We start from the raw sequence: 17,671 nt of genomic DNA, 5'->3' as shown, positions 1-17,671 counted from the left end.
ATGTGATCCAAAGCTGTTCTGCTGAAGACTTGGTACTGTTTTTAAATAAACATCATTATAGCAATAGAAGAAGGAAAATATTTTGAAGAAGAGTTTTGCATTATTAATTAGATCTGAGGAATCTGAAACTTGTAATTAATTTACTGACTGAATACAGTGAAAGAGTTGTACCTTAATGAATATGATGATTGTCAGCTCATCTCATCTATGCTGAACAAATAGTAAAAATGACTGAGCTGAGTTCTTGTGTACACTAATTTCCTGAGTCAGTATCACATAATCTGTCAACAGGTTAGTTTTATTATAAATGTTGTAGCTAATAAGTCAGCATCCCATAATATGTACACTTAATTGAAATAAATGCTTGTGAGCAGAAAATGTATTTCAAGAAAGACATAATGGTTACATTAATAGTGATAGAACAAGTCCATAACCACATGTGGTCATGAAACCACTGTATATAACTTGTATAGTTGGAGTTGCTATTACTAAGACAAGGAGTTACTAAAGGGAACCCTTTTCTCCCAAAGCATCATCCTTTCTAGTTACGCAGCATACCTAAAATGTTAAGGGACAATTGATTTTCAGGTTTCTTTGTATGTAAATATCAGGACTGATAAATAATGTTCATTTTAGTCATCTGACTTCATAATGTACCGCCATTGTCTTTATTACTACAGATTCTTGAAGCACTGGCTAAAAGTGATGAGCATTTTGTGCAAAACTGCAACAGTCTGAATTCTTTAAATGAAGTAATCCCCACTGACCTCCAAAGTAGATTCAGTGTAATTTGCAGTGAGAAAATTGAGCATATCTACCGAAGAATCTCTAGTTATAAAAAGGTATGGATCAGAAAATGTCTTGAAAATCTGCTATTTCCTTGTTGTGGAAGAACCAAGAAAAAGTAATGAATTGAATGTCTATTAAACATTTTGGTTGCAATGACAAAACTGGCGGTTAAATTTGACCCACACAGATGCCTGAGTACCTAAACTGAGTAATTGCATAATTATATTGTGAGGGGGTGTATAAACCCCACACTGATGAGGAAAGTGCCAGAGATGCTGTGTGGGCAGGGCTAGTTCCACCCCTCCTGTATGGTATCATGTATGATAGGCAGGAGGCCTTTAAAATGGAGGAAACTGCAGTTAGCTGGGGTGGAAGGAGCAGGACTGCTCTAGGTAAAAGACTGCTGTAGTGACTCCTGGAGCCACCAGGGGAACACCCATCTGAGAGATCTTCACCCCCACCCTACTAGGGAGTGCGGTGAGCTCCCAGGGAAAGACTTAAGAAGACTTGCAAGGGGCAGGGGCCCCTTGTAACCAGTAAGGAACTAGGGCCTGTGCTGGAGCCACCCAGTGCAAGTAACTGGGAGTGGTCAGGTTCTCCCAGCATCAGGGAGAAAAACCTCTGGAAGTCCTTTAAATATACATGTGCCCTTCATTATGCCTTTCATTCATGGGCTAGGTCTTATCCTCTCTTCATCTGTGTATTTCCGATGAAAGACCAAGCACTCTGTTTCACAGCATTCATAAATCTAGTGAATTTTCAGAACTTACCCTAAGCGATATTAGTGATATTAAATTCTTTTCATATTGCATGTTAATTTAAAATACAAAGTTGTTATAAGTTAACTCCTCACTTGCAGACTGTAGTTTGAGTCAACCCTTTCCACCTTTACTACTGACAGACTGCACTGTAAATTATCAGGCAACTGTTAGCTAACTGTCGAGTTTGTAAAAATGGCAAAAAGTGTGAGTACATATGTGGGTGGCTAGCCCAGACTGCCACCAATGCTGCTGTAGTCACATTGCTATTTTTAGCATACTAGCTCGAGCAGAGCCACAATATGTCTGTCTACCCAAATTAGGAAGCACCCTTCAAGCTGCTGGATAGACATACCTCTAGAGCAGGAGTCGGCAACCTCTGGCATGCGGCTCGCCAGGGTAAGCACATCCAGCACATCCCTCGGCCTGCACCGCTTCCCGCCGCCCCCATTGGCCTGGGACAGCGAACTGTGGCCAGTGGGAGCCGCGGTCGGCCGAACCTGCTGACGCAGCAGGTAAACAAACTGGCCCGGCCCGCCAGGGTGCTTACCCCAGTGAGCCGCGTGCCAGAGGTTGCCGACCCCTGCTCTAGAGACTTTGGCCAGTATAAGTCTAAACATCCAGACTTTCATATGTCTATCTAAAGTGAACCGCAGGTTTCTTGAGATGGGAGCATCACTTATTTTAACCACTCACTCAGAAATGTTCTTTAGAAATTAGGTAACTAATAGCTGTCTCATATACCTTTCCTGTTTTCTACTGTGAACTGAGTATGATGCATAGTCTTTATGAACAAGAGTGCAGGACAAGAACAGCAAGAGTTTGAGTTTAGGTTGAAGTAAAATGGCACAGCCACGTTGGAAAACTTAACAGAGCCTTTAATTGCAATATCTGCTTCTAGCCAGCGTGATCCACACTTTCAGAAGCCTCAAACTCACCCTCACCAAAATCAATAAGTATGATGCAGGTTCACAGTTTAGCTCTCAATGATTGTTAGAAACACTGTTAGAGTGTTCATATTCCAGGAATAGATATGCCCTTCTTTTGACAAGGTAAATGTAACCATAGTAACAAAAGTCTCTCAGAATGCCTTAGCTTTACTGTAAGTTTCACTGTGAAAGTTTGAACTCTATAAATAGAAACCTAGTGGCTTTCCACAGTTCCTGTTATTTCAGAATATTTTGCTTGTAATATACTTCAAGTTCAGTGCCATGGGCCCCAGATGTTTCTCAATACATGTATGAAAAGAAGTTTGGACTTGACTTATGACCTGCTTAAATCATAACCAGGCATTTGGTCTCTGTGGAACAGGATGTGTGGGAGATTCAAATATGAAATATGTACTGCTTGGAGGAACATTTTTACCATTAAATATTCTTAGTGCCTTCTTAATTCTTGGTACATTCTTCAGTTTTAAACAATTCCATAATTGGACTTTGTGTAATCTCCAGGATCCTGTCCTAGATACAAATATTTAAGTATAATTCATTAGTTGAATACTAGTTGTACAGAAATGTTTATCAAGCTTACACAGAGTCAGTAGCATCACAAGTAAACACATGTTTAAATCCCAATACATACAGCTACCACTTTATGGGCGGTGGGGGAGGGGATATAGCTTGACTCAGTTAAAAGATACTTAAAGCCAGATAATCAGTGGTATGTACATGGACATTTAATTGGGTAAGCACTTTGAAATGTAATTTTTAAAAATATTCTGATGCATGAACCTAATGATCAGTGTTGTTTAATAAGGTATGTGCCCTGTTATGCAATATTTTAACTGGGGATGAGATGTGATTAAAATACCGGCTACTTGTAGGTGATGATGGATGTTCCCATTAAAATCTCCCCTGATTCTAGACTGTGAATTGAAAGGGGGGGATACATGTTTTCACATAAACCCTAATCCAGTTGTGTTTCACATCATGTGGTCACCTAATCTAAGATTTTATAATGGTCTTGTCATCATGATTATGATCTAATTCTCTGAAGTAACACTACATGGGAAAGGGGACAAAAATAGTTACAGGAATGAACATAAGAAATCTTCATTGATTCAGAGGAACATTGTAGAAGTAAAATAGATGTACTGCCTGTGGGTCAATAAACATCCCTGCACTGTTTCAATCTAATTTTCAAAGATTTATTTCTTAGAAGTCTATGCCTTATTTAACCAGTACTTCAGTTTTCAAAGTTGAGGCATTTTCTAATTCCCAAGTGTAGCAGAGTTTGTAAAATATGGAGATTATAGTTTGTTTATAGTTGTTTTGCAGCAACTTCATTCTCAATGAGATAAATTCATAATTTTAGCTTCCAGTTTTATATTTATTAGAAACTAAACTAAAGCAAATATCTGAGAGTGTTTTTAGAAAAAGCACACTTGAAAATACCGGAAATTTGCTATGTTTGTAGTTTGTAGGGACCTCCCATACTTTCTGGAGCTCATCCTCAGAAGCACAGGACTTCAAATGGGACTAATATTGAGACATTTGAAAGAAAATAAATGGGTTAAATCCTTATTAGAAATCTATTTCTAATTTGCAAAAATTACCCATAATTTATTTTAAAAATAAAAACCTAAAATCAGAAAGAACTCCTCACCCCTCCCAAAAGATGGAAATTTGAAAGGTTAGGCAGAATGCCTAAACCATTTTTAAGCTTTGTTTTCCAACTGGCTACCTATGCACAGAAAACTATTAATCAGAACTTTCTTCTCTTTCTTGCTTCTAGTTTTCACGAGTGTTAAAAAATAGAGCATGGCCTACCTTTAAACAGGCCAAGTCAAAGATCTCACCACTTCACAGCAGCGATTTCTGTCCTACCAACTGCCATATCAATGTAATGGAAGTCTCTTATCCTAAAACCTCAACTTCTCTTGGTAGTGCCTTTGGTGTGCAGCTAGACAGCAGAAAGCATTCTTCACATGAGAAAGAAAACAAGAATAGTGAGCAAGGTAAGCCAGCATGCCCACCAAAACTTGAATGAAGAATATCTTCCAACTCTCCTACTTTATAGTTTTCAGATTTGACCAGTTCTGGACACTCAATATTAAACATATGGACACTCCACTAAGAAATGGCTATATATTGTTAGTATGGTTTTGCTTATAAATTTATAAGAAAATCTTGACATAATTCTGTACTAATTCTTTCCTTTGTGTTACATTACATGGCACACTAACATACAAAATTATATAGCCCTCCTCCTTACCAACATTAAATTTGTAACATAAAATATGAAAAAATAATATTTTAATCAAGTGATTATTTCCAGTTATAGATTTGACTTTTAAAAGTAATTTGTGTTGAAAGATAGAAGATGTGAACTTGACCTTATTTGCATTACATGCAGGTAAACTGAGTCCCATGGTTTACATACAACATACCATTACCACCATGGCAGCCCCTTCAGGACATTCCCTAGGTCAACAGGAAGGCCATGGTCTGAGATATTTGTTAAAGGAAGAGGACTTAGAAACACAAGATGTCTATCAGAAATTGTTGGGCAAATTGCAAACTGCACTGAAAGAGGTGGAAACGTGTATCTCTCAGATAGATGAGTAAGTAAATGATACCATCTGTATATGCCTTTAATGTTCCATGGGATTAGGGTGACCAGATAGCAAGTGTGAAAAAATGGGACAGGGGGTGGGGGATAATAGGCACCTATATAAGAAAAAGTTCCCAAAAACGGGACTGTCCCTATAAAAATGGGACATCTGGTCACCCTGCATGGGATATATTGATAAATCAAATGTGGGCATTCCAAACTATGGATGCATAAATTTGTCTGGTCTAATCTGAACCCATCTGAACATTGTTGCATGAGATCAGCAGAAACAGTCCCTGTTCATATTCAAATAGAGCTACAATGGTCCAATGAATTTAAGTGCAGGCAATTTTGAACTTTGTTCTCTCTCACTCTCTTTTTTCTTTCTTTCTGAGCGTGACATAGTTACCACTATAGCTTTCCTCTTGGATGTGGAAACAGTAACTGTTTGGGGGAAGAGGCAATATGAGATCCATGTCATCTCTCAGACTTCACTAGGAGAGAAAACAAGAGCAAAGGAACGAAAAATAATTTTTATTTAAGTTTTGTGGCACTACGGAGTGGCTTTAAATTTAAACCTAAATTGATAAAAATACAAATACTAGAAACTTTTTTAACAAATAAATTAGGTTCACTTAGTCAGCAAGAGCTACTATTTAATGATCTCCCAGGAACAGAAATACTTGGGACTAGAACAGCTGCTTCCAAGAACAGTAAACTTTTCTAAGGCCTGGCCCTTGATCAGTGCTCAGGAAGAAAAATTATCAATACCTCCTTTGGAGGTAAGCAGTGATGTACATCTTGTTTCCAAAGAGCTACACTGTGTTTTTTCTCCCCACTAGATGTATGCTGTATAGTATAACAGGTTTGAAGTGGTTAAATGAAAGTAAATACAGCTTAGGGTTTGTAAAAGAATGTAAGAGAGAAATCTCCACTCCCCATGTCTTTACACATAATTTAACTAATTAATTGAGCAAATCGGAAATAAAATCTTTTCATTGCTGGATGAGCCCAAAAATAAAGTAGCAGCATTATAATGTCTTAAAATTGTCGTCTTTAAAGTTATAAAATGATCAATATGTTTTGTATTTGAAGGCTTAATTAATATTTCAGTAGTTTCTGGTTACTTAGGCTATCATTGGTTTCCCCCCTGCTCCCTAGAGGTTGCATAAAGCCTCAGGGATTTCTGAGCTTTCTTTCATACAAGCATGAACTTGCTATGTATAAAAATATATAAATTTGCAAACGTAAACAGTACACAAGAGTCTGGGTTAATATTTTTCTTCATTAACAGAGTGTCTGTAAATTGAACTGGTAGGAAAACCTATATAAGGTGCAAAGATTTATTTTAAAGGTTTTACACTTTACTGCCTATAAACATCAGACTTTTCATCTTTATTCCCTGTGGACTTTGACTGCACTGCCAGAGTTTGATTGTCTTGGCGGAAAGTAGTTCTGTACAGGAAGCAGGATACCCAAGAGGCCTACTTGAAAGCTCCAAACAGGAAGAATGGGAAAGATGGAGGCCAGGATAGTCTGGGTGTGAACAGTTAATACAGTACACCATGTACTGCTTACAACACAGTCATGACCATTAGTTCTTAGGGTGAAAGAGGGAATGTTAAGAAATAAAACACCTAAAATGAATACAAAATAATTAAATCCCTCTGCTTGAATCAAAATGTGCGAATGTGTTCTTTAATAACCATGCATATATATATTTATGTACATTTAAACAAACTGATCCTTCAAGTTTACAACTACTGCAGAATTCCTGTTAATAGATTTGCTGTTATGGTGTAAAAATAAAATCAAAATCAATATTTGCTGAATTATTAACTATTTATGATGATGATGATGATGATTGGTCTCCAATGTACTAGGTACTGTATAAACAAAAGATGTTCAGGGAAAAAGTCTGTGTCACAGCAATTAATCTTAGGGATTGAGAATGCTATACAAAAAATGATCAAATGGTTTCTTTTGACGCCTGTTGATGTCAATGGCAAAACTTTCATTAACTTCAACAGGGCCAGATTTCAGAGAGAGAGAGAGAGTGTGTGTGTGTGTGAGAGAGAGAGATTATACTGCTAGTGGTACAGCAAATTAACATAATAGGGATAATCTACACTCGGATATTGATTTTGAAACCTTTGAAGAACTACTTAAATCTCTATCAGTTTCTGAGACAATATATTATTTATGTATGCTCAAAGATTTTATGGTTTAACATTGAGTTAGTTTTTTAAATGTTGTGTTACACAGAATGACTAAAACCATTGTGTTAGCAGAATTCTGACTGTGAAGGAAAATATGTTCAGTCAGAAAAAATCACTTCCCTATATGGCAATCAGTCAGGGTGTGCTGAGTTTGTGGAACAAAACTTTGCAGAACAGTTTGGAATTGCATTGATTTCAAGTAGATTATATTCATCAAAGCAGTGGATGTGCAAATCTCACAAAACTGAATGAAAAAGTTTACAGTGCTTTTAATTAGAAATGCCCTTCGTTAATTTTGATTGATAAAATGCCTTTAGCATCAGTGATTTATTGTGTAGGTAGAGAGTGTAAAGAAGGGGAATTCTGTAAGCTGTCTTTTAAAAACCAAAGAGGATATTTTCAGTCTCACGAATACAAGTGTTTTGCAGTTGTTCTTTTGATGTAAAGATATGATGTCACCTACACTTGTGCCCCTGACATATATTTGATCTTGGGTTAGAAGCAGGGCACTTGCCAACACTACCAAGCCAACCATGGTGACAGCTGTTACTTAACAAACACAGTATAGGGATTCAAAGCTTCTGAACTATTTTTGAACCTAGCCCGGCCACTGCTAATTTAAAAGATAGCTAGAAAGGACTTGTTGCAGAAATATAATGCTGCATCTAATTTTTTGTTCTGATGTTACTAATGTTAATCTTCCTTTGCACTTTTGATTTCCAGTAACTGGAATTAAAATAACATTGTGTACATTAGTTTTTTCTTTCATAAAGTCTATTAGAACATATGTTTCACGGGATGAAGATAAATAACTATATAGTAGTATGACTTCATTGTGGTATTTGTATATGTTCAAGTATAAAAATTTCCACAGCTTTTGGGTGTCAGTTGATCACATCAAGTTTCAAATGGAGCTCTATTTAGAGGCTTCTAGATAAGTACAATAGAACCCTGTTTATCTGACCCTCCACTATCCAGCTCTCTGTATTAACTGAACAAGAAGTGCACACAGGTCCAGAAGTGAGCGATTTCTCCTCTGGCTGCTGGACGGTGCTGCAGCCTTGCACCTTCTCAGTCTCCAGATTATCTGAATTTTTGATTTATCCAATTTCGCCCTAGTCCCAATTAGATCAGATAAATGGAGCTCTGCTGTAATCAAATGAGTAAGGTATGATTCAGAGAGATGATGTTCATAAACATGATGGCACAGCACTACTTAATTGGTCATGGCAAATCAATTGACACATCACTTTATCTGACCACTTATGGTGGTGTGGTCATTTGGAATGTTGATGAAGGTACAGACTTTAAAATAAAATTTCCCAGAACCTTTTATTAGAATAGGGCAGAATGACACATGAAAGCTAGTAATTTGGGTACCATAAGCATTTAGTAAGTAATTACCTGTTTTGCACAGAGAAATGTTTTCTGCAGTTAATTTATTAGTTTTGCATATGCAAATGTATGCTTTAAGTTTATAATTAGTCACCAAAAGGACTTCAAGGATATAATATGGTAACTTTTTTTCTCCAAGAAGAATTGGTTTATTGCAAGACTTACTGTTTTGTATTGCTGTTGTGTTGCTTTGATTGAAGCATGATTTTGACTCATTAAACTTTGTTGTTGTTTTTTACAGTAGTGTCTTTTTTTTTTTCCTTTAGTTGGCCATAATTTTACAATGGACATGAGTCTGAATTAAAAAAACAGGTTTTGTGGCCTTTTCATATGGAACAAAATAATGGAAAAGAACAGCAGAGAAATGTTGTATTGCATGTTGAATGATGATGATAATTATCATCAACTTACTTTTGAAAAAATGCATTCATCCCAATTAATTTTGTCACATTGCAGCCTTCTCTCTTCAATAACCTATTCTCCCAAATCAGAACGTAAAACACCTGAGCCCTTAATACCAGCAGAAAGTGACAATGAAAAGGGAGAAAGGAATGGGAAAAGGGTCTGTTTCAATGTAGCAGGTGATGAGCAGGAAGATTCTGGTCATGACACCATCAGCAACAGGGATTCATACAGGTAGTTTTACTAATAATCTTTTTTATTTCAATCTGTCGGATACAGCAGCATAATGTGCAGCATTGTAGATAATAGCTGATGAATTCCTCCATCAAGTAGTTGCTGAACCGACGAGGGGGGATGCCATTTTAGATCTGATTTTGGTGAGTAATGAGGACCTTGTTGAGGAAATAGTTGTAGGGGACAACCTTGGCTCGAGTGATCATGAGCTAATTCGTTTCAAAATTAATGAGAGGATAATCAATATTGCATCTGAGACTAGGGTTTACGATTTCAAAAGGGCTAACTTTACTAAATTAAGGCGACTAGTTAGGGAAGTGGACTGGACCATCATATTTAGGAATCTAAAGGCAGATGACGCCTGGGGTTACTTCAGGTTGAAATTGCAGGAGTTGTCAGAGGCATGTATCCCGAGAAAGGGAAAACGGCTCGTAGGTAGCAGTTTTAGACCGAGCTGGATGACCAAGCGTCTTAGAGGGGTCATTAAGAAAAAACAGAAAGCATACCAGGAGTGGAAAATGGGAGGGATAAGCAAAGAAACCTACCTTATTGAGGTCAGAGGGTGTAGGGATGCAGTGAGAAAGGCAAAGCGACGGGTGGAGATGGACCTAGCGAAGGGGATTAAAACCAATAGCAAAAGGTTTTTTAGCCATATAAATAGGAAGAAAACCAAGAAGGAAGAAGTGGGACCGCTTAAAACTTTAAACGGAGTGGAGATTAGGGATAATCTTGGAATGGCACAATATCTGAATGAATATTTTGCCTCGGTCTTTAATGAGGCTAATGAAGGGCTAAAGAATAGTGATAGAGGGACCGATGGGAATGAAGATATGGGGGTAGACATTACGGTATCTGAGGTGGAGGCCAAACTTGAACAGCTTAACGGAAGTAAATCGGGGGGCCCGGATAATCTTCATCCTAGAATATTAAGGGAATTGGCGAGTGATATTGCTAGCCCGTTAGCGATGATTTTTAATAAATCTCTAAATTCGGGGATTGTACCGTTTGACTGGAGATTAGCTAATGTAGTTCCTATATTCAAGAAGGGGAAAAAAAGTGACCCGGGTAACTACAGGCCTGTTAGTTTAACATCTGTAGTATGCAAAGTAATGGAAAAAATTTTAAAAGAGAGAGTGGTTACGGAGCAGGAGGCCGATGGCAACTGGGATAGATTACAGCATGGATTTACGAAAGGTAGATCGTGCCAAACCAATCTGATCTCCTTCTTTGAGAAAGTAACAGATTTTTTAGACAAGGGAAATGTGGTGGATCTAATATATCTGGATTTCAGTAAGGCGTTTGATACGGTACCGCATGAGGAATTATTGGTTAAATTGGAAAAGATGGGGATCGAAATGAAAATCCAGAGGTGGATAAGGAGCTGGTTAAAGGGGAGACTGCAGAGGGTAGTACTGAAAGGGGAACTGTCGGGTTGGAGGGGGGTTACCAGTGGAGTTCCTCAAGGTTCGGTTTTGGGTCCTATTTTATTCAATCTATTTATTGCTGACCTGGGAACCAAGAGTAGGAGTGGGCTGATAAAGTTTGCGGATGACACCAAGTTGGGAGGTATTGCCAATTCGGAGAAGGATCGGGATATCCTCCAGGGAGATTTGGATGACCTTGTAAACTGGAGTATTAGTAACAGGATGAAATTCAATAGTGAGAAGTGTAAGGTTATGCATTTAGGGATGACTAACAAGAATTTTAGTTATAAGCTAGGGACGCACCAGTTGGAAGTAACGGAGGAGGAGAAGGACCTGGGAGTCCTGGTTGATCGTAGGATGACTATGAGTAGGCAATGTGATGTGGCCGTTAATAAAGCTAATGCGGTCTTGGGTTGCATTAGGCGAGGTATTTCTAGTAGGGATAAGGAAGTGCTAGTCCCGTTATATAAGGCGTTGGTGAGACCTCATTTGGAGTATTGTGTGCAGTTTTGGTCTCCCATGTTTAAGAAGGATGAGTTAAAACTGGAACGGGTACAAAGAAGGGCCACTAGAATGATCCGAGGAATGGAAGGCCTGTCGTATGAAAGGAGACTTGAGGAGCTCTGTTTGTTTTCCTTAACCAAAAGAAGGATAAGAGGAGATATGATTGCACTCTTTAAATATATCAGAGGGATAAATACCAGGGAAGGAGAGGAATTATTTCAGCTCAGTGCTAATGTAGACACGAGGACAAACGGATATAAATTGTCAGTCAGGAAATTTAGGCTTGAAATTAGACGAAGGTTTCTAACCATCAGGGGAGTGCAATACTGGAACAGCCTACCGAGGGAAACAGTAGGGGCAAAGGACCTCCATGACTTTAAGATTAAGCTAGATAAGTTTATGGAGGAGATGGTATAATAGGATAACGGGCTTAGTCAATAGGTCAATTAAGTGCCAAACTGGTAAATAGTACAATGGGTCAATGATATGATATTCTTAACCTTTTTCCAGAGGGTATGGCTGGAGAGTCTTGCCCGCATGCTCGGGGTTCAGCTGACCGCCATATTTGGGGTCGGGAAGGAATTTTCCTCCAGGGCAGATTGGCAGTGGCCCTGGAGGTTTTTCGCCTTCCTCCGAAGCATGGGGCAGGGGTCGCTTGCTAAAGGAGTGGGTAGATCGGCTTATGTGGCCTGCATCTTGCAGGAGGTCAGACTAGATGATCATAATGGTCCCTTCTGATCTTGAATTCTATGATTCTATGATTTTCAAAATGGCTTTAAAAATATCAAAATACAATGATTATTACTTCTTGTAAAGGGAGAATTTTATATTTTAGTAATCAAGATGGATTATTTTCTATTGTAATACAAGTCTTTTTCTGTAATAATAACTAGAGATGGACCTTTACCAGAACTCTGGATCTGAATATCTCCCCAGAGGAGCATAGCCAGAACTATGGATCCATTTGTCAGGTTCTATTCAGTCTGCTGCAGAACATAGAAGCAGACAGTTTTGGCTACAGTGTTCTGTAGTGGAATTAGGCCCAAGCAAACCCCCAAATATTTGTATTTTGAGTCAGTTTCCAGATCTAATCTCAATCACAGTTAAAGACCTGAATAAAAATCTGAACCCCAACATTTAACTCTGGTAACATCCCAGGCTAAACATTGCTGGATCATCCTATCTCTAGTACTAACAATAATAAAAGCTTTACTATGGAATTAAAATATATAATACTTTGAAAAGGAAGTAGTATTCATAGCAACTGTGGACATTTTCCGATACTTAGAATGAAGAATGGATTATGTAAATGCAGTTGATGTATATTCAGTTTAACTTCAATTTGCAATTTAAACAGATTACTGGGGTCAAAAAGTAAAAAGTCTCTTAGAATGGTGGAACGGTAGCAGCACTCTTTGTTATTCTGAAGACCAATTTCATGAGCTAACGTTTGATTACTGCAGCATGGCTGATATGAACTTGCAGTTTGGTGTCTGATGTGGAAGGAACTAAATGCTTCTTAGATCATCTGCTTTAGTCTGATCCCAGCCTTCTGTAATCTTTCTAACATGTGTGTAAAAAATACCCCCAAAACAAACAAAAAAACCCCTCCGATTCCCATGCACATAATACCAATTATTAATGCAACTGTCAGTTATGACAGTGGATTTTTTTAAAATATTATCTAATGTAGTTAAATGAACAAACAGCAAATTCCAGTAAATCACTGTAAATGCAACTGAAATACTGCACCTGTCTCTGTGTGAGAGCAGACATTATGGGAAATGTAGGACATCTTCATTTATTAGTTGTGTTCTCATGCAAATTTCTATTAAACACTACACTACTTATGCAGAAATATATGGCTAAGAAGTGGTTAAATCTGACTTTTCCCCATGTTTTATTCTTTTTTATTATTTGTTCTGTCCAGTTTTAAATGACCCTAGTGATGAGCTTTCCACCATTCTCCCTTGGGAGACTTTTCCAAAGTCTGTTAGAGCTCATCATCAGAAAATATTTCTTAATATCCAGCCAGAAATTCTCATTACTCTTCGGGACTCTATGCTAGAAACATTTTGTTACCAACATGGTTTCAGTCATTTAGTGGACAGCACCCTAAATTATATCCCCCTCATACCATCCAAAAATGCTTTTCCCTCTTTGTGGTATTAACGTGTATAAACAATTTATAAATATAATAATAATATAAAATGGAGTCCTATTTTATGAACTCTGTTATGCATGGTATGAAGTAGGGCATGCATTTGGAACTCTGCAGCCATTTTAAACTAAATGCTTTTGAAGACTAAAGTTTAGAATCATAGAGTTTAAGACTGGAAGGGACTGCCTGATCATCTAGTCTGACCTCTTCTGTATCACAAGCTGCCAAACACCCCTCAGCCACCCCCATACCAACCCCAACAGCCAGAATTAGACCAAAGTATTACAGCTCTCAGGAGACTGAGCTATTATGTGCCACTGGCAGAGAATAAGGGACTGAGATGCATCATTGCCCAAGGCCCCTGTAATGGCAGGACATTGATTGAGAGGTACCTAGATGCAGGGGCGGCTTTAAGAATTTTGCCACCCCAAGCATGGCAGGCAGGCTGCCTTCCGCAGCTTGCCTGCGGACGGTCCGCTGGTCCTGCGGCTTTGGCACGCCTGCCAGAGGTCCGCCGAAGCCGCGGGACCAGCGGACCCTCCGCAGGCAAGCCGCCAAGGGCAGCCTGCCTGCTGCCCTCGCGGCGCCGGCAGAGCACCCCCTGCGGCTTGCTGCCCCAAGCACGCGCTTGGCGTGCTGGGGCCTGGAGCCACCTCTGCCTAGATGATAAGTTTCTCTTACATTCATGGGACATTGTGGACTCCCTCTGCTGGATAATTACTTTAACACCTGAAAACTCTTACATTTAAACCAAATACTCCGGTGCTGGTTAGATATATGGCTGACTTGCTTGCTGTTACAGCCTGTGGGTTCAAATCCATCTGGAAATATGTTTACAAAAAATCTTAGCTTTTTTTTCCCTCTCAGTGTGATATGGATGAATTCATTCTCACTCCTTGTACAGAAACACAAATTTGGGGTAAAAAAATAATAATCACATGACTGTAGAGTGATCTCTGCAGTACCAAAAATAGTAGAAGTCTCCATATAATCAGATACAGGGAGAAGTAAAATCCCCACTACTACCCCTGTCCCCTACTCTATACACACAGGAGCCCTGATCCTGCAACTGGATTCGCATGAGTAGACTTTTGCAGTCACAGAGAGTTCCAGAGAAGTCACTGGGGCTTTGTGCAGGTGCAGAAGTCCACCAGCACTTATCCTATTGCACTGCCAGTAGCTCAGAGGAGTGGGCTCATAAACCATGGTTAAAGAGAGAAAATTGCTCTTTTAAATCTTGTTTAATAGTTTAATTATTTTCTAACCTCATTATAAATTCCAGTTTGCAAGTCCTAAGCCAGCATGCTTCATCATTTATAAGAGTTATGGGGTAGGTAGGCGTACAGAATTTAAATGTGGAGAAATTAACACATTTGAGGCCACATCTCCAAAAACAGCTACTCACCTGCATGGAAAGTTACTTGATTTGTATGGAACTGTATATTTTCAATGTGAAACTACTTGTTCACACACATGAAGTGGGGACAACCGAAGCATCTCTTCTGGGAATCTAGCCCACTGAGTCCTATCTGAGACAAATAGTAGTTCCTACATATTTTGTATGATGTCATAAACTTAAAGTCAAGGGTAGAGCATTATAAAAGACCTCAGGAAAAGAGGAAAGTTTAAAAAAAAGGAAAGGCACTGTACTTTTTGTGTTTTGATATAGTACTTGTACATCAGGATGCACTATTTTGTTTTGTTTTTCAAGTGATTGCAATAGCAACAGGAACTCCATTGCCTCATTTACCAGCATTTGCAGTAGCCAGTGCAGTTCTTACTTTCACAGTGATGAAATGGACTCAGGTAAGATTAAAAAATAATCTACAAATTCCTCTATTAGTTCTTTTGAAGATAGTTTTTGTTTGTTTTATTCATAGGCATGTCTGTCTTCATCATAGTAAGTGGCAAGAGTGTAGCATTTCACTTCTGCTTAGTGTATGTAGCACTTTTAGCCTTTCTGTATAACAAAGCCAATTTTCCAATCCAGCTGAAAATATAGTGAATTAGTAAAAGATGTCAGAGACTCATTTAAACCAGTTTCCCACTTTGGCCTGGGCAATGCATTATGTTGCTCAAAAGAAGAGGAATTTTACATTAACAGAGAGTTCTGTCTCAGACAGGAGACAAGACTCTGAATACAAAATACCACTGTGTACAAATGCTGGGGAGAGTGAGACCAAAGAAAGACATGCTCAACATAATATTCTATTCTATGTCAAGGTTGAACTTAAATAATCATAAATGCAAATTCTGACCTATTTGCCACTTGATAGTTCCTTTTTCATTTTAATGCCATATTTATCCCTCTTGAAAAACGACTGAACTATCAGAGCCATTTCACTAGCAATAGCATTAAGATTGTGGAATATTTGCCGGGTCCTTATAAAAATGTTATGTCAGTGCATTCAGTGACTGTGGTCTAGGTGGTATAAATAGCTAGCTGATATTTCAGTGATCTTGTCATTTTTCTTTCAGAGAACTGTGGTCTAGTTGGTGGAACACAGATCAGGGACACCTGACTCCTAGTTTCTGTTCCCAACTTTTACAATATGGCCTGGGGATTTTGCTTAAAGTTTCTGGCCCTTAGTTTATAAAAAGGTATAAATAATACAATAGTTACCTACTTCACAAAGGGTGAGGTGTGATTTATTGTACAGATGCCATTTTGTTGTAGTTGTTGTTTACTTTTGCTACATTATAAAAATAGTCTACAAAAGTATCTCACAGATTAGTGTAAAGTGCTAAATACAGAAGGATCTAAAGGCTTAAGCATCAGCTTGTATGCTTAACAGAGTAGCCCAGATCTGTATGATTTTGAAAAGTATGCTGAGCCCTGAAGTTAATTATGATTTAAAATATTTTACACACAGGTGATGAACTTCCCTTAAGTATTCGCATTTCTCATGATAAACAGGACAAACTTCATAGCTGTTTGGAGCATCTTTTTGGTCAGGTATGAGATTTTTTTTCTTAGACTGCTTAACAGTATTGGTCTATATTCAAACCATCAGGGAAAAGCTGGCTGCTGCAAGTGGGCGTTTCCTTGCTGCTTTTGCTTTCCACTGTTTACTTGAATGATATGTATTACTTTTTATCCTTTCCTGGGGCTACTAATCCAGAATTACTGAAGAGAACAGTTCCTTAGATTTATCCTAACAAATTTTCTAGCCTTGAGTTGTTAGCTACAGCCAACATTTAAATTACCATAGTTACAAACAAATATAAAGTAATCATTTTTTTCACTATTGCTTTTTTCTCATTCTGAGCAGATCTTTCTAAACATTGCTATGAAAAAGGCAAGCCACTCACAGAACTTTGATCCTAACAGGTAGACTCAATTGTCAGTCTTCTGAAAGGACCAGCTGTAATGAGGGCCTTTGAACAAACCAAGTTCTTCACGCCAGGTCGAGGCCTGCAAGGTAACATTTAAAGCTAACTACTAGAATCAACAGGTGGCACAAAGAGATACAGGGCATATCTGTATGAATATATAGTATTAGATTTGGATGTTAAAGAACAACCCAATCTTTTCTGTTCATGTTACATCTGGAATAATTGCCATTCAGAATTTTTATTACATAGCTATTACTATTCTTAGCTAGTACATTTTAACTTTCCTTACATAAGGCATTTAGGTTTTCTTGAAAGTTAAGCTCAAATTACAGCCTCTGAATTGAATGTAAAATTGCTGAGGCTTTGAAGCAAAAAATCAGTTTTAACATATTACAAGTGTTTTTCTGATTCATGTTTTTTCTGTCCTAGCAACTGAAGCACTTTCTGATTATATTTAACTATTAATGCCTGGCCTTTTCTATCTTTGTGGATATTTTCTTCTTGTAAGATTGTACTTCATAAATAATAAGCAACACTTCAGTGTGAATTCTTATTCTAAATATTAATTATTTAAAATAATTCTAGGTGTAATTTGAGGCCCTGATCCTTCTGAGAGTTGTGTACATGATTAATTTTAGGTCTGCATACATGCTTCTATATGTGTAGGTCCAAAGTTAATCATGTATGTAAGTGTTAAGTCTAAACTTAAATGTGTGTGAAGTGTTTGCAGGATTAGAGCCATTTAGCAGGATTGATACACTTTTAAAAATTGCTACTGAAAGGCTTTTTGGGTGAACAGAGTTTGAAAAAAGACTGTATTGGAGATTGGGAAATACAACTGAATGTTGTGTGGGAAATAGAAATAATGCTACTGTAAAATGCTTTAGTTTCTGAGTT

General features: G+C 38.0%; 1 protein-coding gene across 4 annotated transcripts in view; it reads left to right on the top strand.

Annotated features, from left to right (window-relative positions):
• The window catches only part of PREX2 (phosphatidylinositol-3,4,5-trisphosphate dependent Rac exchange factor 2), a 290,676-nt gene that overhangs the window by 170,267 nt on the left and 102,738 nt on the right, over positions 1-17,671 (top strand). For all 4 annotated transcript variants that reach the window (XM_045007662.1, XM_045007663.1, XM_045007664.1 and 1 more), the window contains exons 23-29: positions 681-842; positions 4,281-4,503; positions 4,902-5,109; positions 9,170-9,349; positions 15,150-15,244; positions 16,312-16,394; positions 16,770-16,860. In XM_045007662.1, coding sequence (XP_044863597.1) covers positions 681-842; positions 4,281-4,503; positions 4,902-5,109; positions 9,170-9,349; positions 15,150-15,244; positions 16,312-16,394; positions 16,770-16,860 — 1,042 coding nt within the window. The remainder of the gene's footprint in view (positions 1-680; positions 843-4,280; positions 4,504-4,901; positions 5,110-9,169; positions 9,350-15,149; positions 15,245-16,311; positions 16,395-16,769; positions 16,861-17,671) is intronic.

This window comes from Mauremys mutica, chromosome 2 (genome assembly GCF_020497125.1).
Source record: "Mauremys mutica isolate MM-2020 ecotype Southern chromosome 2, ASM2049712v1, whole genome shotgun sequence".
Taxonomy (NCBI): domain Eukaryota; kingdom Metazoa; phylum Chordata; order Testudines; family Geoemydidae; genus Mauremys; species Mauremys mutica.
The sequence above is the reverse complement of the archived record's forward strand: the minus strand, read 5'-3'. Positions and strand labels throughout refer to the sequence as shown.